This window comes from Bos mutus, chromosome 12, assembly GCF_027580195.1.
Source record: "Bos mutus isolate GX-2022 chromosome 12, NWIPB_WYAK_1.1, whole genome shotgun sequence".
Taxonomy (NCBI): Eukaryota; Metazoa; Chordata; class Mammalia; order Artiodactyla; family Bovidae; genus Bos; species Bos mutus.
Genome location: NC_091628.1, coordinates 25,899,733 through 25,927,659, shown reverse-complemented (window position 1 = coordinate 25,927,659; position 27,927 = coordinate 25,899,733). Strand labels below are relative to the sequence as shown.

Sequence of the window (27,927 nt, the reverse complement as noted above, 5' to 3'; positions counted from 1 at the left end):
GAAAAAGATCAGTTTTCATTCCAATCCCAAAGAAGGGCAGTGCCAAAGAATGTTCAAACTACCACACAATTGTGCTGATTTCACATGCTACAGACGTAATGCTCAAAATCCTTCAAGCTAAGCTTCAACAGTTTAGGAACAGAACTTCCAGATGTACACGCTAGATTTAGAAAAGGCAGAGGAACCGAGGATCAAATTGCCAACATCCGTTGGATCATAGAAAAAGCAAGGGAATTTTTTTAAAAATCTACTTCTGCTTCACTGACTATGCTAAAGCCTTTAACTGTTTAGATCACAACAAATTGTGAAGCATTCTTGAAGAGATGGGAATACCAAACCACCTTACCTGTCTCCTGAGAAACCTGTATGCAGGATAAGAAGCAACAGTTAGAACTGGACATGAAACAACAGACTGGTTCAAAATTGGGAAAGGACTTTGTCAGGGCTGTATATGGTCACCCTGCTTATTTAACTTCTGTGCAGAGTACATCATGTGAAATGCTAGACTGGATGACTCACAAGCTGGAATCAAGATTGCTGGGAGAAATATCAACAACCTCAGATATACACATGATACCACTCTAATGGCAGCAAGCAAAGACAAACTAAAGAACCTCTTGATGAGGGTGAAAGATGAGAGTGAAAAAGCTGGTTTAAAACTCAGATTCAATAAACTAAGAAGATCATGGCATCGGGTTCCATCACTTCATGGAAAATAGATAAGGAAACATTGGAAACAGTGACAGATTTTATTTTCTTGGGCTCCGGAATCAATGTAGACAGTGACTGCAGCCACGAAATTAAAAGACACTTGCTCCTTGAAAGAAAAGCAGTGACAAACCTAGACAGCACATTAAAACGCAGAGACATCACTTTGCTGACAAAAGTCCATATAGTCAAAGCTATGGTTTTTCCAGTAATTATGTATGGATATGAGAGTTGAACCATAAAGAAGGCTAAGCACTGAAGAATTGAAGCTTTTGAACTGTGGTACTGGAGAAGACTCTAGAGTCCCTTGGACAGGAAGGAGATCAAACTAGTTAATCCTAAAGGAAATCAACCCTGAATATTCATTGAAAGGACTGATGCTGAAGCTGAAGCTCTAATACTTTGGCCATCTGATACAAAGAGCTACTCGTTTAAAAAGACCCTGATGCTGGGAAAGATTGAGGACAGGTGGAGAAGGGGGCGACAGGGGATGAGATGGTTGGATGGCATCATTGACTGAATGGACATGAGTTTGAGCAGACTCCAGGAGATAGTGAAGGACAGGGAAGCCTGGTGTACTGCAGTTCGTGGGGTTCGAAAGAGTCGGGCACGACTTAGCAACTGAACAACAACAACTAGATTAGACTCAAACAGTGAAAAGTCTATCACATTTACAGTGGGTTGTGGCTCAGACCTCAGTTCGTGCTGCTTTTTTCTGTCTTATGGTTCATGATCCAGCAAAAGACTTGAAAAGGATTTAAACATATAGAATTTGGCATTCTCCTTCTCAGGCACTCTCTTTTCAGTTGTTCCCACCTCACTGTCCAACAGTCCACCTCAAGCTCCTTGTTCTACCTGTTTCCAGGAGCAAGCTTTCTATCAGAGTTTCATTCACCCTGCATAGATGCCATGACTGTAGCTGCCCTGGAGACAAACCCTCAGAAATGAAGACCTCACCTCATATTGACCAGTTTCTTTAGTTTTAACACTTTACCAAAATCACACTGTTTTTCTTTACTCTCCACAGCTCTCTGGTTGTTGTTTCCGGTTTGCTGTGATCTTAATGATTGTTATCTGTGAAAGATTCAGTTTGTTGCTGGGAGCTTACACCTCCAGCTAGGAGTGATTTTTCATTCTTGTCTTTCCCTCACCACTCAGTACCCTTCCTCTGCCTCTGTATTATATTAGCAAGTCCTATTGGCTCTGTCTGTAAAATATATCCCAAATCTGATGTCTTCTCTCAAGTTCCAATGCTGCCTACCACAACTGTTTGCATCTCAGCTTTCCCACCATCCCCCTAAACTGCTTTTCAGCTTTCACACTAGCTTAGGATCATTTTTTTCTTCACACAGCTGCCATAATGACATAAAGGTAAATCAGCTCTTATCACTGCTCCTTTCTTAAAATCTTCCAGAGACTCCTTCAAGACACTAAATAATCCTGCACCTGCCTAATTTCAGGGCACATTTGGTCCTCTTATAATTGTAAGTCACACTAACATCCTTTTTGTACTAAAACATGCAAGCTCATATCCAATGTGATGCCTTCTAAGCTAGCTCTCCCTACTGTTTAGAATGCTGTTATCTTTTATCTTTGGGTGACAGGATTCTTTCATCACTGAGATACCTGTTCATATGTTACCTTCCAATAGAGCATTTCCCTAAATATGACTGTGACTGTGTGTAATACAGTCACTCTAAACCCCATAACTCTGTTTTCATCATAACTCTTATTACTAATTTTTGCATACTTATTGTCTGTTTCCTGTATGAAAATGTAAATTCCATAAGGACAGAGACCTTTTCAGTATTAATCATTACTGTATCCCTACCTCCTAGAAATAGTGCCTATTCTAAAATAGTCATTAAATTAAATATGTGTTTATTGAATACTGAATCTGCCTGGTTGGGCTTGGTGTGTGGGTTCTTGACCCTCCCTCTCCTTATCTGTGAACTTTGGGATTAATATATATACCTTATATAACTGTTGTAAGGATTAAATGATATGTTTGTAGAATATAATATGATGCCTGATTCATATTTGCTACTCAGAAAACATTAGCTCAAAGAGTGTCACAAAAAAGTAAAGAGAGACATATAACATGCTATGTTTTCTTCAGAGCAAGAAAAATTATATAATTTTAAAGCATCATAGCGCAGTCTTGGGAAAGACAATGAGTGGGGGAAAACTTCAGAATTCAGAACACTGAAGATGATTAAACTGCATGCAGGCCTAGATGCTATTTGTAATCTGGCTCAGTCCTTCCTTCTGCTTCTGCTTCAAATTCACAGTAACCTTTCTTTTCCATATATCACCACTTCTAATCTGGAACTTATAGACTGGAAAGTTCCCTGGGAAGATTTGCGTGGGATTCAAACTATGGAATGTTTGACATAATCACAAGTCTCACTGAACCAAAATTCATTTATCCATTCACTTATTTATGAAGCACTCCAGTGTTAGAAGAAAGGGAGAAAATCACTAAGAAATCAGTTATTAGAGTTAGAGACCTTAGGGTTATTTCGTGTGACTGCAGCACAGAATCCATACCACCCCTTTCCTTATTCACCTGGTCCATCCTTCTTTATTGTTTAAAGCCTTATTGCTAGCATCGTCTCTCCCTGACCTCTCCAGGCAAATTCATAAGTCTTTCTCATTTGCCCTCAGAACACTTCATTCAGACATCACTCACCCTATTATATTATAATTGTTTATACCTTTGTCCTCTTTTACACAAGGCTGTAAGTTTCTCAAGTAGAAAATACTCTTTACTGACCTTTGTTAGCCTCACTCTTAACACAGTTACTACAGGATGGTAGTCATTTAAAACAGGCACTGTAATACAGGTTATTTCTAAGGACTGAGGATATAGCAATGATCAAGACAGAAAAGTCTCTGTCCTCATGAGCAAGTGGGAGGTTTCATGAGTGAGCTAACGTACTGAACAGTGCCTGGCTTATAGAACCTAGTGGTTTTAAATGAAAAATCACCATATCTCTACAACATATTCCAAAGTATGACCCAAGGGCTGTCAGGAAGTGTTACTTGAGTAAAGTATTACATGGTCAAATGAGTTTTGGATGTTGAGTTGGGATGTTTAATGCAGCTTTCCACTTAAACAGAAAACTCTTCACTAGAACCCCTAAACATTTTGTTAATTGAGTTTTTTCTATATGGAACAGTATTCTAAAACATTTGCCAATAGTCTTTTCCTCTATCTTGAGGCAATTGTAGGAGAAGAATGTTTCAATATTTTACAAAAGGTTGTTGCCATCTTTAAGTAGTTCATTAATCAATCATATCAGTCTATTTTAGAAAGAATATGGTTTTAGGGAAGACAGAAGTCATTTATTATCAACTAAACTCTACATCATTTTATCCTCATTATTTATACTTATATTCAAAATAACCTCCAATGAAGGTCAAATCAATAGATACGGATTAGTGAATTGTGAGCTAGGTGCTATGTTCCTAGTCATGATATTATGTTATTGTTTTAAGCATATAAACTACCTTTATGTAAAGGAGGAAATAAGAAACTTATTAAATACTGAGTAATAACTGTCCATCCATAACTAAAGGATGTATAGAACAAATCTTTTTTTAGTGTGTCCTAATTATTAAATTTACATAAGCCATTTATATTTTGAAAATTGAGTCAAACAAAAAGTAAAATTTAACTCAAGAAACTTATCCAAATTGGTAAAATAGTTTATAGCCACTCAAAAAAAAGAATAAGAAAATTTTCAAATATTATATTTTAATAGAAAATTTAAATATAATTCTAATAACTGAATGATCAACACTGAGGTGAACATTTAAATATACTTAAATTATATAAACACAAGTGTTATGCTACCCTATGGAAAAACATTTTATCTGAACACTAAAATTGAATTCAAACTTACATGTTATTCTTAAATATTAGCTTTAAAATAGTGACATAATTATTCCTCTATTATGAATACAGTTTTAAAATATTTATTAATATCTGTATTAATGAGAATTAAGGTAAATATATTATGAAAGGTTTGCTGTATTTTTATGCAACTAGTAGGTGCTTTCTTCTCTGTTAGTGTGACAAATATAAATCAGAAAGGAAGATCACTTGGAAAAATGGTTTCATATTTTTAAGGACTGATATAGGGAAAAGAAAGTAGAGGGGGTGTGGGGTTGGTTGTTTTCTGAACAGGCAAAATTGAGTATCAACAGAGTTTAGAGCTTTTGTAAATAAAAAGTTAATTGTGAAACAAGTAACCATACTTTTTCAATTAATTTAAAATATATGTGTTAGATAACTGTTTTTGGACAGAACATTTTTCTTGGCATGCCTCACAAATAACAGAATGAATCAAATACAAATGGACCAGCTTGTGTTTGATTACTGAAATGATCATGCACCATAAAACAAATTTCACAAAGCTCACTAATTTGTCACCATGTTTTAAATTTGCTGTTCTATTTTTCTCTTTGGATTAAATATGTCACTGGCAAATCATTCCTTCTACTAAGCATGTTACCCTCTAAGGATTTTGATAACTTCTTCCACCCCACTTAGTGTGTATTAGTGTAAAAGACAAAAAACCATGTATGGTTTTGTTAAAATTTATTAGCATGATTAGTAATTGGTAGCTTTGCTCTGCTTTTCAAGACTTGTCACTGTTATAATTTTGTTTTAAAAGTTAAATCTAGGGACTTTCCTGGTGGTTAAGACTCAGTACTTCCAATGAAGAAGGCATGGGTTCGTTCCCTGGTTGGGGAGCTAAGATCCCACATGCCGTGCAGATGCAGATGCAACCAAAAAATAAATAAGTAAATAAAAATTTAGAAAAATTAAGTTAAATCTAATTTTATTACATGAAAACACCATGAGGGAACAATTAAATTAACAAGCATTATTTCTTACCTATTATTTGCAAACTCTTCTGAAGTACCGTAGACTTGTGAAGCTGTGTAAATTAGAAACTGGTGTCTTGCTGTTTACAGTCTAGTAGGAGAGTCGAGGTATAAATACACGAAGAAATGAAAAGTTGAGATCTACCAGAATACTGTCAAATATTTAATTGCCAAATTTACAAGCAAGACTGTTCTGGAAAATAATGGCATATGATACAAAACGATGCGAAACATCGCAAAGAATAATGCACAATTAATTGCTAATTGTATGAGCATGTACATTTAAATGAAAAGAAAAGCGTATGACTAGGAATGAACAGCACAGGTTTGGGGGACACTCTGAGGGAAACCAAGGTTCTAGATAATGCAGTATGGGTGATGATATTGGAAAGAGGAACACTCCAGGGACCCTGCAGAGGATGATAAAAGGTTTATTACTTCTGCATAACTGTCACTACAGTTAGGTGTTGGATTAAAAAATGCTAGACCTTTCAAAAATACATCTGAATTTCTGGCAAACTTGTTTAATAGAAATACATAACTGTATCCAATTTGTATAAGAGCTGATATAATTATTATTTATTGGTGGACTTGTAGCAAGCACTGAACAAAGAGCTTTAATGAGAACTATTACTCCCACATAGATAAGAAACTAATACTCAAGACAAGCTGTCATTTACCTAAGTGAGAGGCAAGGCTGGATTTGAAATTATTTCTAACTATTCTGCCTCCTGCTACTGCTGCTTACTTCTGTGTACCATGCATAGGGCCAAACGCTAAATGCCTTCCTTGCAACAATTCTATAAAGTAGATTTATTTATCCCCATTTTATAAATGAACCATGATTTAGAAAATGTAACAGTGAAATCATAAACTTCATTTTAAATAATATCAGGCATGTAAGTGTTATGTAACTAATATATCATTTATATGAAATTTTTTATGTTATTGAAAACATTTACTTTGCAGTAATAGATATAATTTTAAAGATAATTGAAAATTGTACAGTTTAGCATAAGAATTTCCTCGAAGTTAAGCAAATTCTTTCCTGTGTAATTTCTTATAGTGATCAATTTCTGAAGTCTTATGGGACATAATTTTTAATTATTTCTAAAATTTAAGCCTATCCACCACAGCAGTAATTATTAAGATGAAAGAATATCTCCTTTCTTCAAGTGGGATAATTGCTTTATAGAATTAAATGTTTCATAAGTAACTTTACACTTTGCCTAATTAAGATAAAAGTAATTATTTCTGCCCTAAGGTTTCTTTAAATTGAGGCTAGCTCTACTGAAAAAGGAAGAAAATTCGTAAAGGAGTGGAAAGATGCACCAAAAAGCTTGTATGCTATTGCCCAAAAATAAGTAATAAATACAGAATGAGTCAGAAAAAAGTTGGTTAAAGAAGCAAAGACAAAGAGTGAAAATTCAGTTCACCCGATTTGCTAATCATGTGTGTCCCAGAGAGCTCATTGAATAAAGTTCTTTTTTGTTTTTTTTCTTTTTGGAACTGATTTCTCTACTCTCCAGTCCTGCCTCCTTATTTAATTGTTCATGATGTTGGAACCACTATTTTTTAACAAATGTGAATAAAGTGAAAAGGTATAGAAAGCGAAAGTTATAAAAGTGAAGATGTCCTTTAAACTATTTTTTCATAAAAGCTTTCCACTTATTTGCTGGAACCACGCCTCTTCTGTTGGCTATGATGGCTACTCCATTTCTTCTAAGGGATTCTTGCCCACAGTAGTAGATATAATGGTCATCTGAGTTAAATTCACCCATTCCAGTCCATTTTAGTTCAGTGATTCCTAAAATGTTGATGTTCACTCTTGCCATCTCCTGTTTGACCACTTCCAATTTGCCTTGGTTCATGGACCTAACATTCCAGGTTCCTATGCAATATTGCTCTTTACAGCATCGGACTTTACTTCCATCACCCATGACATCCACAACTGGTTGTTGTTTTTGCTTTGGCTCCGTCTCTTCATTCTTTCTGGAATTATCTCTCTACTCCTCCAGTAGTAGCATATTAGGCATCTACTGACCTGGGGAATTCATCTTAGTGCCATACCTTTTTGCCCTTTCATACTGTTCATGGGGTTCTCAAGGCAAGAATACTCAAGTGGTTTGCCATTCCCTTCTTCAGTTGACCACGTTTTCTCAGAACACTCCAAAATGACCTGTTTGTCTTGGGTAGCCCCACACGGCATGGCTCATAGTTTCATTGAGTTAGACAAGGCTGTGGTACATGTGATCAGTTTGGATAGTTTTCTGGGATTGTGGTTTTCAGTCTGTCTGCCCTCTGATGGAGAAGTATAAGAGGCTTATGGAAGCTTCCTGATGGGAGAGACTGACTGAGGGGGAAACTGGGTCTTGTTCTGATAGGTGGGGCCAGGTTCAGTAAATCATTAATCCAATTTTCTGGTGATGGATGGGGTTGTGTTCCCTCCCTGTTGCTTGACCTGAGGCCAAACTATGGTGGAGGTAATGAAGATAATGAGGACCTCCTTCAAAAGGTCTCATGCAGGCACTGCTGCACTCAGTGACTCCGACCCTCAATCAGGCCAGTGCTGACCCACACCTCTGCCAGAGACTCCTGGACACTCATGGGCATGTCTGGGTCAGTTTCTTGTGGGGTCACTGCTCCTTTCTCTTGGGTCCTGGTTCCCCCAAGGTTTTGTTTGTGCCCTCCAAGAGACTGTTTCCACAGTCCTCTGTAAGTTCTGGTGGTTCTATGGAGGGGTTAATCACGATCTCCTCCAAGAGGGCTTATGCCATACCTAGGTCTGCTGTACCCAGGGCCCCTGTGGCAGGCCACTGCTGACCCAAACCACCACAAGAGACACTCAGACACAGTTCTGGCTCAGTCTCTGTGGGTTGGGCATGCGTTTTGTGCCCTTCCCAGGTCTGAGCAGCTCAGGCGACCAAGTTTTTGGTGAGCACACTGTCCTAGGTGTACCGTGCATTTTAATCGCATCCCCAGTCCCGGCCACTTAGTTTCCCGGGTGTGCCGTGTGTCTCCTCTGGATAGCTGATCTCAGGCTGCGACCCTCCTGGTGGATGTCAATCATCCAGGATCTCAGGAATCTGTGGTTAGCAGCTGGGACCCTGCTCTCAGTTTAGTGGAAGATGCTGGCTCTGGGGCTGAGATTGTAACAACCCCTTGCCCTCCAGCTCTGGCTGTCGCAAGCCTGCCTCTCTGCCTCTGAGCTCAGATCATGAACTCCTTATTGCCAAATTCAGACTTAAAGAAAGTAGGGAAAACCAATAGACCATTTAGGTATGACCTAAATCAAATCCCTTACTATTTTACAGTAGAAGTGACAAATAGATTCAAGAGATTAGATCTGATAGAGTGCCTGAAGAACTATGGATAGAGGTTCATGACATTGTACAGGAGGCAGTGATCAAGAACATCCCCAAGAAAAAGAAATGAAAAAAGATAAAATGATTGTCTGAGGAAGCCTTACAAAGAGCTGAGAAAAGAAGAGAAGGTAAAGGCAAAGGAGAAAAGGAAAGATATATGCATCTGAAAGCAGAGTTCCAGAGAATAACAAGGAGAGATAAGAAAGCCTTCCTCGGTGATCAGTGCAAAGAAATAGAGGAAAACAATAGAATGGGAAAGACTAGAGAGCTCTTCAAGAATATTAGAGCCACCAAGGGAACATTTCATGCAAAGACGGATACAATAAAGGACAGAAATGGTATGGACCTAACAGAAGCAGAAGATATTAAGAAGAGGTGGCAAGAATACACAGAAAGAGCTTCATGACCCAGATAACCATGATGGTGTGATCACTCACCTAGAGCCAGACATCCTGGAGTGCAAAGTCAAGTAGGCCTTTGGAAGTATCACTACGAGCAAAGCTAGTGGAGGTGATGGTATTCCAGTTGAGCTATTTCAAATCCTAAAAGATGATGCTGTAAAAGTGCTGTACTCAATATGCCAGCAAATGTGGAAAACTCAGCAGTGGCCACAGGACTGGAAAAGGTCAGTTTTCATTCCAGTCCCAAAGAAGGGCAATGCCAAAGATTATTCAGACTCCTGCAAAATTTCACTTATCTCACACACTAGCAAAGTAATCCTCAAAATTCTCCAAGCCAGGCTTCAACAGTATATGAACCATGAACTTCCAGATGTTCAAGCTGGATTTAGAAAAGGCAGAGGAACCAGAGATCAAATTGCCAACATCCGTTGGATCATCGAAAAAGCAAGAGAGTTCCAAAAAACATCTACTTTTACTTTATTGACTACACCAAAGCCTTTGACTGTGTGGATCACAGCAAACTGTGGGAAATTCTTAAAGAGATGGGAATACCAGACCACCTTACCTTCCTCCTGAGAAATCTGTATGCAGGTTAAGAAGCAACAGTTGGAACTGGACGTGGAACAACTGACTGGTTCCAGATCAGGAAAGGAGTACGTCAAGGCTGTATATTGTCACCCTGCTTATTTAACTTATATGCAGAGTACACCATGCAAAATTCCAGGCTGGATGAAGCACAAGCTGGAATCAAGATTGCCAGGAGAAATATCAATAACCTCAGATACCCAGATGGCACCACCTTTATGGCAGAAAGTGAAGAAGAACTAAAGAGCCTCTTGATGAAAGTGAAAGAGGAGAGTGAAAAAGTTGGCTTAAAACTCAACATTCAAAAAGTAAGATCATGGCATCCGGTCCCATCACTTCATGGCAACTAGATGGGGAAACAATGAGAGACTATTTTCTCGGGCTCCAAAATCACTGCAGATGGTGACTGCAGCCATGAAGTTAAAAGACACTTTCTCCTTGGAAGAAAAGCTATGACCAACCTAGACAACATATTAAAAAGCAGAGACATTACTTTACCAACAAAGGTCTGCCAGGTCAAAGGTATGGTTTTTCCAATAGTCATGTATGGATGTGAGAGTTGGACTATAAAGAAAGCTGAGTGCAGAAGAATTGATGCTTTTGAAGTGTGGTGTTGGAGAAGACTCTTGAGTGTCCCTTGGGCTGAAAGGGATCAAACCAGTCCATCTTAAAGGAAATCAGTCCTGAATATTCATTGGAAGGACTGATGCTGAAGCTGAAACTCCAATACTGTGGCCACCTAATGTGAAGAACTGACTCATTGGAAAAGATCCTGATGCTGGGAAAGACTGAAGGTGGAAGAGAAGCAGGTGACAGAGGATGAGATGGTTGGATGGCATCACTGACGCAATGGACGTGAATTTGAGTAGGCTCTGGAAGTTGATGATTGACAGGGAAGCCTGGTGTGCTACAGTTCATGGGGTCGCAAAGAGTCAGACACAACTCTGCAACTGAACTGAACACCTCTTCTGATCTCACCCGGTCGACCTCGTTGGTAAAGGTAACCCTTACAGGAAAGGAGTTAATAAGACTCCAATGGGGAGGCCCTTCATCTTCAGCTTTTGGTTACAGAAAGCTCAAGAACCAGCTCTAACTCTCTGCTAGATACTCGACAGCTGTATTTGTTCCTCTTCCTTTAGTGGAGATTCAGAATTTACAAACATTGTAAATAAGTATTTTGTAAGAATTGAGCCCAATTTCTTGGACACCACACCTAAAGTAGCTGCTCTCGTGTCTTCCAAAATTACAGACAACCTGACCAGATGCTTATGGGCTTATTTTTCTCATCTCATTTTCACATGGAAAACTATCCCTTAAAGACTCAAAACCACTGTATTCCTTACAATACCGAAAAAACAGGCTCATAAGGAGCGTTGGTGCACCTGAAAAGCAAAAGGATAACATTTTTGTCCTCAAAAAAACTGCTTTCCCTGAAGAAAGCAAAATGCAAATTAGAGAATCAATTAAAACATACAGTACTCAATTAGAAGACTTTTCATTCAACAATAATAAATAATAAAGAAATATAAGCCATCAGATATGATTAATTACTTTAAGGACAGAGTGATATTTTCTTGAATGATTTGTTCTGCCCTTTATCAAATAGATATCTGTCTACCTTCAAATTTACAGTATAAATATATCTCTTTAAAATTACTGGGCGACATCACTGTGGCTTTTCAAAGGTCACCTTGAATAAACTAAGGGTTTTCTTGTGCAGTGTATTTTGTGCTGAAAGCTTTTACTTTTCATGCACTAGGACTAAGATTATACTGTTATACTATAACCAAATGATACTACCTTTTTCTTTTTTTTATTAAAAATGTAAATTAGGAGCAAACAAGATGAAAAGAAGTTCAACAGATTGTCACTGCAGTAAACAATACAGTGGAAATGGAAGGGAGAGGGTAGCATAAGCTACCATGGAACCATCCTGAAGAGTAGCAACATTAAGAGAAAGTTAGACTTAACTCTGATTAAAGTAAGAAACCTGTAATGGAAACAAAATTTTAAGCAAAAAGTTGACTTTCCTACCCACTTTCTTCTTCATGCCTTTAAGGTATTCGATTTGGCTGCTAACAAGGCTTTTCTCATTATTAAGTATGGCTTGTGCAATCTACATGTGTGTGCATGCTCAGCTGCACAGTTGTGTCTGACTCTTTGCGACCCCATGGACTGTAGCCCACCGGGCTCCTCTGTCCATGAAATTTTCCAGGCAAGAAGACTGAAGCAGGTTGCCATTTCCTACTCCAGGTAATCTTCCCAACCAGGTTAATAGTATTCACTTTTTTTTTTTTTTCATTTAAAGCTTCATTAAATTTAATTGGAAGCCTGGTTTAATTCACATACATTCATCAGTCACTGTCTCCCTCTCTGTGAATCCAAAATGTTTCAGAGAGTGTCTCAAAAATCATCATTCACAGTAACTACTCCCCACTGGTATGCATGGGAACAAATGACATGGACAGACGTTGGAATGCATCCCCCGTGATGTATTTGGAATCCTGTCTTTCTTTTCAGGTTCAGTAATGCAGGGAGAGGGAACAAACTAGCCTGGCTTGAAAACCCTGGACCAAAGTCTAGGATTTGGCTTTGTATACTGACTTTACAGTGTCAGGATGCGAGGGTACACTTTTCAAAGACAGGAAGGATGCATTTTTTAGAAGTATCACCAATCACTTTGTCATTTAAATCACCAAATATAATACACAGCCTCAGGTCAGAGAGGATGTAAAAGTGTCAGAGAAATGAAACTTTGGGAGAAGTGCTTAGTAATACATAGGAGATTCAGAACAGTACTAACAGCTAGACATAGGTCAAATTTATCTATGTTGATTTATACTTTAGAGTGTATGTGTGTACACACACATAACATTGATGTAGTGTAGATCACTAGGAATTAACTCAATAGCACACCAGACATGTTAAATAAAAGGGTGATGATTTTTCTTACGGAGGAGGACTAAGTGCCAATAAATACAGAATTTGTTTTTCCAACATACTTTGTTATCATGTTTCATTGGCATAGTCATGCTTGTGTACTGGCACATCCATTTATACAGTAAATTGTTTCCCCCATTTTTATTAAAGAGAATTTATCTCATCTCTTTCCTTTTTAACACTTACAAAAAAAAAAACTTATAAATTTATTTGCATTATGAAATGGACTACAAACTGCACAAAGATAGGAATCATGTCTTTATATTCATCTATGGAGAAGGAAATGGAACCCACTCCAGTATTCTTACCTAGAGAATCCCATGGACAGAGGAGCCTAGTGGGCTACGGTCCATGGGGTCGCACAGAGTCGGACACGACAGAAGTCGGACATTACTTTCAGAGTAATAGCCTCAAGATAGTTCATTTCTTGGTTGCTCTCTCTACTGTTAGAGGCAGTGTGGTGTAAGCTAAGAAGTCAGCTGGGGTGAGGACAGATACTTCTGCCACCTACTGGTTGCTTAATCTTGGGCGCTCCATTCAGCTTTCTGCACCTCCATTTCTTGTAAAATGTTCGGAATTTATGGAGAGTAAATGACTTAATGCATACACAATACTTAGAAAAGTACCTGGAATACCTAATCTCTCAGTAAATACTGGCCCTTCTGTAAGTATTATTATTCTAGGAGCTTACTCAGTTCTGGAGTTAGATAACAGTGACATAGGACCTTCAAATCTCAGTTCAACACAATTAAGGTTTATTTCTCCTTCATGCTACATGTTCAGCCTGGGACAATAGGGAAGCTTTGCACATTGAAGTCACTCAAGGATGGAAAATGATGGAGACTCCACATCAGTGCTTGTTTCCTTGTTGGCTACAACAAAGGGAGGGGAACACAATAAATTCCCACTGACTCTTAAAACTTTTGTCTGGAAGTGACTCACATCTGACATTTTATTTCCAAACAGATGGAGGAATGCCATCTACAGTGTGTTTGGAGGAGGAAAGGATAACAATTTTTAACTATTAGTCTGTTAGCAGTTGTGTTTTTGGTCGATCTTGACAGAATTAGGTCATGCCCAGAAACCTTGAGCTCAAGTGATCACCACCAATTCTCTAGCCAAGCCAAAATTCAGTTCTGACTGTATTTTGTGTGTATGTTTAGCAAAGTATTCTTTTGTTCCTTTTACTCTTTTGTCTGCTCCGCTGGATAGTTTTTGTTATCAAATATCAAGTAACCAATTAACTGTTCAATTATGCCTCACCAGGTAAATTCATTTTTCCTCCTAGCTTACGAAGGTGATTGATTCCTGGCCGGGGTCGGGGATGGGGAGGGGGGATATCCTTTTTAAGAAGATTGAGTGCATTCTAATAAGTCTAAAATATAACTATCAGAAATTTCCTGGAGAAAAGTGATGCTTCCTGAACCCTGTTTGTGCTAAAATAACACCAAATTCCAATTAGTGAACAGTGTTACATTGATAGTGACGTTAATTATCATAATACAACCTAACTGGGAATCTTCCCTTCGTTAGTTACTGGCTCTTCCCTTCGTTAATTACTCCTCTTTTCTGGCAATTATGTACTATACTTGTAAAATCACAATCATGAATAAAATGTATATATAATGCTCAGTGTTTCTACAGTCAGCCTTGAAAGGCAAAACCAAGCTTTAAGGACCAAAATATATAAATGTTGGGAAATAGTACGTATGATAGCACATTCATCCTCCCAGCTGACATCATTAGAGCTTTCACACATGAGCTCATAGCTGCTATAAACTTGCACATACAAGTGAAATTTCAGTGCAGCATGACTACCTGCACAACCATGAGAGCGATGGCACGGTGGGTCCGCTGTGTGTCCACCTGACTGCTCTCCAAGTGCAGGAAGTCTAAATGAGCGCTCCTTCAAGAAGAGAAGTGCTTGTTGACCTTATGTAAGGTATTAAAAGAATCTCTTAGAGTACTCAAAATTTAGTCACCTAAATAGGTACATCACAGAGTAAAAATTTTTGATGGTGCTTGCAAATTATTAATCACATCTAGGGTTAAAACTTACTGAAAACTTAGAGTAGTTTTAAAGTTAATTTTTTTAAGTTAATTATGTTTTAATTAAAATTTTAAAATTTGAATTAAAAATTTAAAAATTAGAGTAGTCTCTATTATCTTTTTTCCTGGAATAGTTCACGTGTTACAGAAGAATATAGCTAAATGCATCTGTTGAAATATTAAATAAGAGGTGTGGTAGAGGAGTGATTTAGTTAAAGCGTCAATAATACATAGTCAATTTCAGTGGGAAAGCAGGATGAATAACATGAGTGAGAATAAAAGGAAAGGAATATATCTTATACATATTAATCTGCTAAAATATATCTTCAACACCAAGAACATTGCCTAATACAGGATAAGTACTCAGTAAATATATTTTTGAATGAAAACATTGAAGAAAGGAGAGAACAAAATAAGTGAATATTCATTTTAATGGATGATACTGTTTGCTCAGAGTTGAAAGCACAACTCTCAATACCTGTCTTGTACTCACACTATCTTTAAATTATAAACAGAAAAACAAGCATGATTCAAAGGAAACAGAACTTTGGGGTTTTTTAAAGAGTTTATGTCTGTTCAAATATTGAAAATCCTGCAAATGATCAAAGACCGGACTCTCAGTAATATCAAGATAATTTCCACACAGAAAATAGGGAAAATACCAGAAGAACAAATCAGAGAATAAATACCTGAATTTTCTCAATTCCCACTTCCCTCAAAAAAAAGAAAAAAAAAGATAATAGATTTTAGAAATTACAGATGAAAACGTTTTTATTATTATGGTCTATTCAGATCCTCTGCCCATTTTTCAATCAGGTTGTTTGGTGTTTTTGTTGTTTTGTTTTACAAGTTCATGATACATTTTGGATATTAACCTCTCATCAGATATAGAAATATGGTTCCCTAGTATTTTTTCTGATTTGGTAGGCTGCCTTTTCATTTTATTGATTTTTTTCTATGCAGAAACTTTTTAGTTTGATTTAGTTCCACTTGTTTGTTTTTATCATTGCCTTTGCTTTCGATGTGTGCTAAGTCACTTCAGTCGTATCCAACTCTTTCTGACCCTATGAACTGCAGCCCTCCAGTCTCCCCTGTCTGTGAGGATTCTCTAGGCAAGAATACTGGAGTGGGTTGCCTTGTCTTTCTCCAGGGGATCTCCCTGACCCAGGGATCAAACCCATGTCTCTTATGTCTTCTACACTGGCAGGCAAGTTCTTTACCACTAGTGCCAGCAAGGGATCTTTTGATATCAAATTCAGAAACTCATTGCCAAGACAGATATCAAGGACCTTACTGCCTGTGTTTCCTTCTAAGAGTTTTATGGTTTCAGGTCTTACGTTTTAAAGCCTTTGACTCATTTTTAGTTAATTTTCATGTATCATGTAAGGTTGGTCTAGCTTTCTTTTGCATATGGCTGTTCAGTTCTCCCAGCACCATTTTTCATAGAGACTGTCTTTTTTCCATTGTGTATTGTCTCCTTGGCCATAAATTAACTGAGATAAAAAAATATGTCGATTTATTTCTGGGCTCTCTATTCTGTTTCATTAAGCTGTGTGTCTGTTTTTATCTCAATATCATACTGTCTTGGTTCGTATAGCTTTGTAATATAGTTTGAAGTCAGGAAGCATGACACTTCCAGCTTTGCGATCTCTCTCTCAGGATTGCTTTGTCTATTTGGGCCATTTGTGGTTCCATACAAATCTTAGGATTCTATGTTCTATTTTTGTGCAAAATACCATTGTAATTTTGATAGAGATTGCATTGAATCTGTAGATTGCTTTGGATAATAGGAACATTTCAACAAAATCAATTCTTTCAATCTGTGAGCATGGAATATAATATTTTTTTTGTCTCTACTTCAATTTCTTTCTTCAGTGTCTTTGTTTTCATCATACAGGTCTTTCACCTCTTTGGTTAATTTTATTCCTAGGTATTCTTTTTGACATAGTTGTGAATGGGGTTTTTCTTAATTTCTCTTTCTGATAGTTCATTAGCTATAGTCATTTTTAACATATGTCTTTGTATAGCTTTTTAGTGTTGCTCTAATTAGGTTGCTCAATAATTCAGTTCAGTTCAGTTGGTCTCTCAGTCGTGTCCGACTCTTTGCGACCCCATGGACCACAGCACGCCAGGCCTCCCTGGTCATCATCAACACCCAGAGTCTACTCAAACTCACCTACATTGAGTTGGTGATGCCATTCAATCATCTCATCCTCTGTTGTCCCCTTCTCCTCCAATCTTCAATCTTTCCCAGCATCAGGGTCTTTTCAAATGAGTCAGCTCTTCATATCAGGTGGCCAAAATATTTGAATTTCAGCTTCAACTCAGTCCTTCCAATGAACACTCAGGATTGATCTCCTTTAGGATGGACTTGTTGGATCTCTTTGCAGTCCAAAAGACTCTTGTCTTCTACAACACCACAGTTCCAAAGCATCAATGTTTCAGCGCTCAGCTTTCTTTATAGTCCAACTCTCACATCCATACATGACTACAGGAAAAACCATAGCCTTAACGAGACGGACCTCTGTTGATAAAGTAATGTCTCTGCTTTTTAATATGCTATCTAGGTTGGTCATAACTTTCCTTCCAAGGAGTAAGCATCTTTTAATTTCATGGCTGCAGTCACCATCTGCAGTGATTTTGGAGCCCCCAAAAATAAAGTCTGACACTGTTTCCATTGTTTCCCTATCTGTTTATGATGAAGTGGTGGAACCAGATGCCATGATCTTCGTTTTCTGAATGTTGAGCTTTAAGCCAACTTTTTCCCTCTCCTCTTTCACTTTCATCAAGAGGCTCTTTAGTTCTTCTTCACTTTCTGCCATAAGGGTGGTGTCATCTGTGTATCTGAGGTGATTGATATTTCTCCTGGCACTCTTGATTCCAGCTTGTGCTTCCTCCAGCCCAGCATTTCTCATGCAGTACTCTGCATATAAGTTAAATAAGCAGGGTGACAATATACAGCCTTGACCTACTGCTTTTCCTATTTGGAACCAGTGCGTTGTTCCATGTCCAGTTCTAACTGTTGCTTGTTGACGTGCATACACATTTCTCAAGAGGCAGGTCAGGTGGTCTGGTATTCCCATCTCTTTAAGAATTTTGCACAGTTTATTGTGATCCACACAGTCAAAGGCTTTGGCATAGTCAATAAAACAGGAATAAATGTTTTTCTGGAACTCTCTTGCTTTTTTGATGATCCAGCAGATGTGGGCAATTTGATCTCTGATTCCTCTGTCTTTTCTAAAACCAGCTTGAACATCTGGAAGTTCACAGTTCACATATTGTTGAAGCTTGGGTTGGAGAATTTTGAGTGTTACTTTACTAGAGTGTGAGATAAGTGCAATTGTGTGGTAGTTTGAACATTCTTTGGCATTGCCTTTCTTTGGGAATGGGATGAAAACTGACCTTTTTCAGTCCTGTGGCCACTGCTGAGTTTTCCACATTTGCTGGCATATTGAGTGCAGCACTTTCACAGCATCATCTTTCAGGATTTGAAATAGCTCAACTGGAATTCCATCACCTCCACTAGCTTTGTTCATAGTGGTGCTTCCTAAGGCCCAGTTGACTTCACATTCCAGGATGTCTGGCTCTAGGTGAGTGATCACACCATCGTGATTATCTGGATCATGAAGAACTTTTTTGTACAGTTCTTCTGTGTATTCTTGCCACCTCTTCTTAATATCTTCTGCGTCTGTTAGGTCCATACCATTTCCCTCCTTTATTGAACCCATCTTTGCATGAAATGTTCCCTTGGTATCTCTAATTTTCTTAAAGAGCTCTCTAGTCTTTCCCATTCTATTGTTTTCCTCTATTTCTTTGCATTGATCACTGAGGAAGGCTTTCTTATTTCTCCTTGCTATTCTTTGGAACTCTGCATTCAAATGAGTATATCTTTCCTTTTCTCCTTTGCTTTTCACTTTTCTTCTTTTCACAGCTGTTTGTAAGGCCTCCTCAGACAGCCATTTTGCTTTTTTGCATTTCTTTTTCTTGGGGATGGTCTTAATCCCTGTCACCTGTATAATGTCATGAACCTCCATCCATAGCTCAATAATTAGGTTGCTCTAATTATTACATTCTATCTACATAGCTCATCACAGTCTACTTGTGGTGTCATTTTACAAATCCAAGTGAAGTATAGAAATTTTTACCTGTGTGTGTGTGTGTGTGTGTGTGTGTGTGCACTCAGTTATATCATACTCTTTGCAACCCCATGATCTGTAGCTCACCAGGCTCCTCTGTCCGTGAAATTCTCCAGTCAAGAATACTGGAGTTGGTTGCCATTTCCTTCAGGAGATCTTCGTGATTCGGGGTGAAACTCACGTTCTTTGTGTCTCCTGCTTTGGGAGGCAGGTTCTTTACCAGCTGAACCATCAGTGAAACCCTTACATCACTTTACCCTCCCTCATTTATATTTGTTTTAAACATTACCTCTGTACACAATTCAGGCACAACTGCCACATCAGGCAGTGTTGTAATTTTTGCTTCAAAAGCAAAATTGTGTTCTCAATTTTGAGAACACTTGAGGAAAAGTAAAGCCTGTTTTTGCTTCCCTGTGTTTATGATTGCCATTAGCCATTGTTTTAGACTAGTTCTGAGACTGACAAATTCTTTTTCATTGTCTGAAAATATTTTCATTTCTTCTTTATTCCTAAAGCATATTTTCACTGTTTGTAGGATTCTGGGTTGACATTGCTTTTAGCACATAGCAAAAATTTTACACTTCCCCTGACCACCATAGCTTTGAATGTGAAATATGCTGTCATTCTAATTGCTTTACCTCTATGGAAGAGATGTCATTTTTCTCTGGCTGCCTTTTACATTTTCCTATGTCCTTATTTTTCAGAACTTTAATTATAGCATGTCTTAGCAAATATTTCTTTGGGTTTACTGTGCTTCTGTGTGTTTCTTATGTTCACTCAGCTTCATAAATCTATGCACATTTATGTTTTTCTTTTTTTCAAATTTGGGAAGTACTGAGCCATTATTTCTTCAGACTCTATTTTAGTCCTGCTTTCTTTCTCATCTCCTTCCAGGACTCCAATAACCCAAATGTTAGATGTTGTAATCCATAAATCTCTGAGGCGCTGTTCAATTTTTTTCAGTCTGTTTACTTTCTACTATTCAGATTGGTTAATTTCTATTGTTCTATCTTCTGGTTAACTAAATATTTTTTTTCTTCTGTCCCCTTCATTCTTCTGTTAAACCCATCTACTAAGGTTTTTATTTTTTTCACTATATTTAATAGTTCTTAAATTTCCATTTGGTACCTCTTTATATCATGTTTTATTTATTTATTTATTTTGCTGGAACTGTTTGCTGAGTCTTTCCCTGTTTTTTTCTTTCAAGTATGTTCCTAATTGCTCACTGAAGCCTAGCCTTTTTCATCATGGCTGGTTTAAAATCCTTGTCAGGAAATTCTAATATCCTTATCATCTCAGCATTGGCATCTATTGATGATTTTTTTACATTCCATTTGAGATCTTCCAGATTCATGGTATAACAAGTAATTTGAAATTGAAACATGTTTTAAGTTATTATTTTCTGAGATATTTTTATCTCATTTAACTCTTCTATTTTAGATGACTTTCTCTTACATCGCTCCACCAGGGCAGGTGGGGAGAACAGCCTCTTCACCACCAGGTGGAGATAGCAATCTAGGTTCCCCACTTCCCCTCCACTGACATCAAGGGAGTGGGCAACTCTTTATTACTGCTTGCCAGGGGTGGGAGTTCCAGCTCCCCACATGCTGTCCACTATTGGGGGGGTAGCCTCATTGCTTTCCGTTAGTAGTAGAAGTCCTGACTCTACTGTGCCTCCTTCCAATACCATCCCGTAGGAAAGGGAGAAGGATGCCTCATTCTGTCCATAGGGGAAGGAAATGCAGGCTCTCCACGTGTTCTCCACTGACCCCTTGAGGGTGGGGCACCTGGTCAGCAACCAGCAGAGATGAGAGTCCTGGCTCCTTCTTTCACTTTCTCTGATATCACCACCCCAGTGTGGATGTGAGGGCACCCCATTAGACCATCATGAGGTTTCAGATCTACATTCTCCACTCATCCTCTGCTAGTGTGTGTCTGTGGGGAACATAGCTTCTCTATGGTGTTTGGTTGGAGTACAGCAATTGTCATCAAGTTTCCTGTCTTCCTAGGATGCCCTTTTCTTCATCTTTCTGCTAGAGAAACATGCTTTTATGGGGCTTTTCCTTTTTTTTTTTTTTTTGTTTCTGTACCTGTTGTCCTGTCTGGATTGCTAGCTTCTTTGCCTCTAAATCTAGGGTATCTGAGACAAAAAAAATAAACCAGGGAGGAACTCACCACTTTGTTGTTCTCAGGCCCTGTGGTCCTTAACCTGTCTGCCTTCCATGCTCCATTCAGAATTTTGTTATTTTTGTTTTGTATAATCCAATTTATTTTTAAGTTACATTTAATTGCACGAATAGAAGAAAGTATGTCTGTGGTTAGAAACTGGTGAAAACATCAGATATCAGGTTTCTGCACATCAAATTGGTTACTTAAATTTAACATACTTTTAAGGAAAATCAGTATAGCAAGTGGTCTTCCTCAAACTATTAGAATTAATTTGCGTTTGTAGGGAAAGAAATTATCCTGTTTTAAATTAATGACAGAGGTACACTATTTGTAATAATTAATCAACAGGTAATCCTTATTTTGACAGAAAAATAATATGTTTAGAAAAACAAGTATATTAAAATACACTTTAAATGATTATAATTTTAATGTTTTTATGTATCCCTTATATTGATATGTCCTTTTACAATTAAGTTATAGAAAAAATCAAATAGCCATAAAATGTAAAATTTTTGTTCTCAATGACTATGATTTTCTGCAGGTTTTCAAAGTAACAAAAATTGTTTTAAATTAATTCATTGAATGCTTATTAAAATCATAGTATGTGCCAGACATTGTGCTAGAGAGATAATGATGAGCAAATTGTATGGTTTCTGCCTTAATCAAGCACAGTGTTCTCGTGTAATAAAATATCAAAGTAAAAACTGAAATTGAACCTTCTGTGAAAGCATTTTATATGTTTTTATGAGTGGTGATGCTCAGGAAAGTCAGAATGTTGATATTATCTTTTGAGTGTATGTCTCCAAGTATTATACAGAGAGAAACAGACTTTTCAAGCAGCAGCATTTATCACTAATGTTTACAAAACTAAATTGAACTTAAAAGTGATATCGTAAAATGTTCCATCAATATACAACAAATATATTTCAGTTGTTTTCTCTAATATCACGTAGATTTTTAATATTGGTTTAAAGTATAACATAGTTTAGACAGTGTTACCCAATGATGGCCATGATTGTTAATGGTTTATATTAGCTGAAAGCTGTAAAATCATCCAAGGACTCTGTGAGCATTAGAATAATAATTTACCAAGACAATTACCACATACTGGAACTTTTTGCAGCTCTAATTCAGTATTATTAATAATGGATAAAATTGCACTTTTCTTAGGTTGCTGTGGGCAGTAGGGAATTATTTCAATGAATATTTCAGCACATTATTTTAATCATTGTTCCACCAAATCCAAGTGGGCAATATTTTATAGTTCTTAATTCAGTTACTAAGAAACCATGGTCATTAAATTGCAAACTATTTGTAGTGAGGTCTATCCTGTGATTTACAAGCCTTGTTAAAAACAGTGTAAAAGAATGCAAACTATGCCATTAATACTTGTAATTTGATGCTGCATTTGTTCTAAACTCCCAGTGATTAATGTTTTTAGTAAAAGAAGGAACATTGTATGGAAAGCAGACTTGAATGTTATAATGCCTAAAATATGAGAATGTTACTGTTTTAAGTTTGTTCATTTGCAGAGAAAACATAAGTATACAAATGCAGTTGTAAAACAGAAATATCTCAAAAGTTACATTAATTTTCCAATGAGACTAAAGAAATAAAGATTTAATTGTATTCGTTATTAAGAGTTAGATTTACCATAATATATAATATATAATGCCATTCACGTTCTTGAGGGGTTGAACGTGTGAAAGTTTCTCAGTCATGTCCGACTCCTTGCAGCCCCATGGACTATACAGTCCATGGAACTCTCCAGGCCAGAATACTGGAGTGGATAACCTTTTGCTTCTCCAGGGGATCTTCCCAACCCAGAGACTGAACCCAGGTCTCCAGATAATATTTAATCCTAATAAAAAGAAAGTGTGCAAAGCTTTTAAATTTTTTTGTGTAAACAGTCTGTTAATTCATATAACTTAAAAAAGTGTATTTCCAGTTATACATCATTATTAATAATCATTCTTATTTTTCATGTTCCCATTCTTAGCCAATTGCATGATTTTTGGCGTTTGGATTACTGGGAAGATGATCTTCGTCGAAGGAGACGGTTTGTCCGTAATGCCTTTGGCTCCACTCATGCTGAAGCGTTGCTCAAAGCTGCGATAGAGTACGGTGAGTACCGGTGCCTCTTACACTGGAATGCTCCTCCATGTGAGGTGACTCTCTGTGGTTGATAGTTCTTTTTTCTTTCAGCACCTTTTCAGGTTCTCCATGTCGTAAGTCAAAAATGTTACATTCTACTTTATTGTGCAGCATCATTTAGGTTACACTTAATTAACCCAGTATTTCTCCCACTTGATGTATGTTAGACTCTTCAGCTTCTTTGTAATAGATTAGGAAGACTTTACATAATTGGTTATTACCCCCCACCTTCTCACAGAGCCTAAAACAAGAGTAGAGTCATTTTCCTTTTCAGCATGTTTCAAACTTTGGTCTTTCAGATTTTTTTCACTTAAAAAATTTACTATTGTAACTGTGTATTCAAATTTATATATTTTTATGTATAATTTGTGTGGGTATGTGTACATATGTACACTGTGTGAGTATACATGAAAAATATATACAAACATGTGTACTGTTATGTATATACACATATACCTGCACATACTTGAGTATTTAAATATCTTATTAATAATCTCACTATATGGCATTCTCTATTTTAACCCTATTCTATTCTATCATTTTCAGTCTAATAAAATAAATAATGCCTCCATATGCCCATGTAAGTTCACAATCCTCCAACTGCAAATAAAGTTTGATAAATACCATCCTATATTAAAGATAGCATGAGCTATCACACTACAGTAGACTTGCATCCTAAATTGTCCTTTATAAAATGTGCAATAAAATAGTAAATATCAAAATATTTTTGTAATTTAATAAAAATGCTGCTTTTGTAATTAAATAAAATTTAATAAAAATACAATTTTTTTAAATTACAAAATTTTTTGTAATTTAATAAAAATTAAAATTAATAAATTTAATTTTAAAAACCTAAATACTTTAGATTTCTGTCCACCAAAAAGTGTACATAGGGCTATTCTGTCTGTGCACCTAATTTTAAATAGTCTAAGAAATTTAAGTTTGATTGATCATGTCACAGTTTTATAAACCACATACCCTTGGAAAATACTGTAATTGAATACTGTCCATATATTTTTGTTATTAACTATTTTTATTCTCACAGTCACTTGATTTTTGTTATTTTTTTTTAATTTATTTGAGAGTAATAAGTGAGCCATGGGGCTTCCCAGGTGGCTCAGTGGTAAAGACGAGGATTCTATCCCTGGTTCAGAACATCCCCTGGAGTGGGAGATGGCAACTCACTCTGGTACTCTTGCCTGGAAAATCCCATGGCCAGAGAAGCCTGGTGGGCTACAGTCTGTGGAGTCACAAAAGAGTTGAACTTTACATAGTGACAAAACAACACCAACACACAATAGTGAGCCATGTGTTTTAAAATTTACCTTAATAATATGTAGCAGAGGATGCCATTCATGTTCTGATAGATTAAATAGAGAAAATATGTAACCTTAATAGAAAATGTACACAGCTTTGAAAATTTACTGTATAAATAGTCTGTGAATTGATATAGTTTACTGAGGATCACAACAAAAATAAATATGTGAGGATTCCAGGCTCCTCTGTCCATGGAATTCTCCAGGCAAGAATACTGGAGTGGGTAGCCATTCCCTTCTCCAGGGGACCTTCCTGACCCAGAGACTGAACCCCAGTCTTCTGCACTGCAGGCAGATTCTTTATAGTCTGAGCCACCAGGGAAGCCCAAAAACTATTATACCTAAAATAATACTATACAGTAAAAGTAACTACAAGAGAGACAGTGCTAAAACATATATATATATATATATATAATATATATATATTATAGTTGACTTGTACTGTAGGTGATTTCTTTAATCAACTCAAAAAAAAAAAAATCACCTAAGGATTCTGATACCTAAGGAATTAACACCAACTTAAAATGAGTTGTTACCTTTATGTCCTACAAAAGAAATTCTTAAAAATATCTACTTAAAACTGCATGCTTTATAATATGAATTTAAAATTTTTAAAACTTTATTTTATATACATCCATTTAGGCATTTTCATCAATTCATGTTGAATTCATCTCATTTGAAATTAGAAACATCTGAAAACAATATGTATTTTTTTAAATTTTATTTTATTTTTAAACTTTACAGTATTGTATTAGTTTTGCCAAATATCGAAATGGATCCGCCACAGGTATACATGTGTTCCCCATCCTGAACCCTCCTCCCACCTCCCTCCCCATACCATCCCTCTGGGTCGTCCCAGTGCACCAGCCCCAAGCATCCAGTATCGTGCATCGAACCTGGACTGGCAACTCGTTTCATACATGATATTACACATGTTTCAATGCCATTCTCCCAAATCATTCCACCCTCTCCCTCTCCAACAGAGTCCATAAGACTGTTCTGTACATCAGTGTCTCTTTTGCTGTCTCATACACAGGGTTATTGTTACCATCTTTCTAAATTCCATATATATGCGTTAGTATACTGTATTGGTGTTTTTCTTTCTGGCTTACTCCACTCTGTATAATAGGCTCCAGTTTCATCCACCTCATTAGAACTGATTCAAATGTTTTCTTTTTAATGGCTGAGTAATACTCCATTGTGTATATACACCACAGCTTTCTTATCCATTCATCTGCTGATGGATATCTAGGTTGCTTCCATGTCCTGGCTATTATAAACAGTGCTGCGATGAACATTGGGGTACACGTGTCTCTTTCCCTTCTGGTTTCCTCAGTGTGTATGCCCAGCAGTGGGATTGCTGGATCATAAGGCAGTTCTATTTCCAGTTTTTTAAGGAATCTCCACACTGTTCTCCATAGTGGCTGTACTAGTTTGCATTCCCACCAACAGTGTAAGAGGGTTCCCTTTTCTCCACACCCTCTCCAGCATTTATTGCTTGTAGACTTTTGGATGGCAGCCATTCTGACTGGTGTGAAATGGTACCTCATAGTGGTTTTGATTTGCATTTCTCTGATAATGAGTGATGTTGAGCATCTTTTCATGTGTTTATTATCCATCTGTATGTCTTCTTTAGAAATGTCTATTTAGTTCTTTGGCCCATTTTTTGATTGGGTCATTTATTTTTCTGGAGTTGAGCTGTAGGAGTTGCTTGTATATTTTTGAGATTAGTTGTTTGTCAGTTGCTTCATTTGCTATTATTTTCTCCCATTCTGAAGGCTGCCTTTTTACCTCGCTAATAGTTTCCTTTGATGTGCAGAAGCTTTTAAGTTTAATTAGGTCCCATTTGTTTATTTTTGCTTTTATTTCCAATATTCTGGGAGGTGGGTCATAGAGGATCCTGCTGTGATGTATGTCAGAGAGTGTTTTGCCTATGTTCTCCTCTAGGAGTTTTATAGTTTCTGGTCTTACGTTGAGATCTTTAATCCATTTTGAGTTTATTTTTGTGTATGGTGTTAGAAAGTGTTCTAGTTTCATTCTTTTTTTTTAATTAATTTTATTTTATTTTTAAACTTTACATAATAGTATTAGTTTTGCCAAATATCAAAATGAATCTGCCACAGGTATACATGTGTTCCCCATCCTGAACCCTCCTCCCTCCTCCCTCCCCATACCATCCCTCTGGGTTGTCCCAGTGCACCAGCCCCAAGCATCCAGTATCGTGCATCGAACCTTTCTTTTACAAGTGGTTGACCAGATTTCCCAGCACCACTTGTTAAAGAGATTGTCTTTAATCCATTGTATATTCTTGCCTCCTTTGTCAAAGATAAGGTGTCCATATGTGTGTGGATTTATCTCTGGGCTTTCTGTTTTGTTCCATTGATCTATATTTCTGTCTTTGTGCCAGTACCATACTGTCTTGATGACTGTGGCTTTATAGTAGAGCCTGAAGTCAGGTAGGTTGATTCCTCCAGTTCCATTCTTCTTTCTCAAGATAGCTTTGGCTATTCGAGGTTTTTTGTATTCCCATACAAATTGTGAAATTATTTGTTCTAGCTCTGTGAAGAATACCATTGGTAGCTTGATAGGGATTGCATTGAATCTATCAATTGCTTTGGGTAGTATACTCATTTTCAGTATATTGATTCTTCCAATCCATGAACATGGTATATTTCTCCATCTATTAGTGTCCTCTTTGATTTCTTTCACCAGTGTTTTATAGTTTTCTATATATAGGTCTTTAAAACAATATGTAATAGAGGTTGGGCTGGTGTGATATTATTAGTGACACTGAGTTGCCAATACCACATTTGTATAGGATTCACATTATACCACATTTGTCATTCTACAGGTTGCTTGTATAAAGGGTTTGTTAGAAAAATATTTATTTTGCTTCTCTATAAAAATGGATGCCTTATTGTGTATGTTCAATTTGTAAAATGTCTGTTTTGCTAAACCAGTGTCAATCCTTATCAGAAATAAACTTTTTTTTATTAACACCTTTTTAAGATTGTCATGTATTTTAGTAATACAGTAACCATTATTAATGTATCTAAACTAAAATATAAAATTCTGAATTTTAAGTAGATGAAAGATATAGGTGATAGTAAACATCTGTGTAGTATAAATGTGTCTTAAAATATATAGTGATTTATGAGGGCTTCCCAGGTGGTGCTAGTGGTAAAGAACTTCCTGGCCAATGCAGGAG

The 27,927-nt window shown here is 36.9% G+C and overlaps 1 protein-coding gene across 6 annotated transcripts in view; it reads left to right on the top strand.

Moving 5' to 3' along the window:
* NBEA (neurobeachin) overlaps positions 1-27,927 on the top strand; it is a 672,120-nt gene that overhangs the window by 392,837 nt on the left and 251,356 nt on the right. For all 6 annotated transcript variants that reach the window (XM_070380422.1, XM_070380424.1, XM_070380423.1 and 3 more), the window contains one exon: positions 23,249-23,373. In XM_070380422.1, coding sequence (XP_070236523.1) covers positions 23,249-23,373 — 125 coding nt within the window. The remainder of the gene's footprint in view (positions 1-23,248; positions 23,374-27,927) is intronic.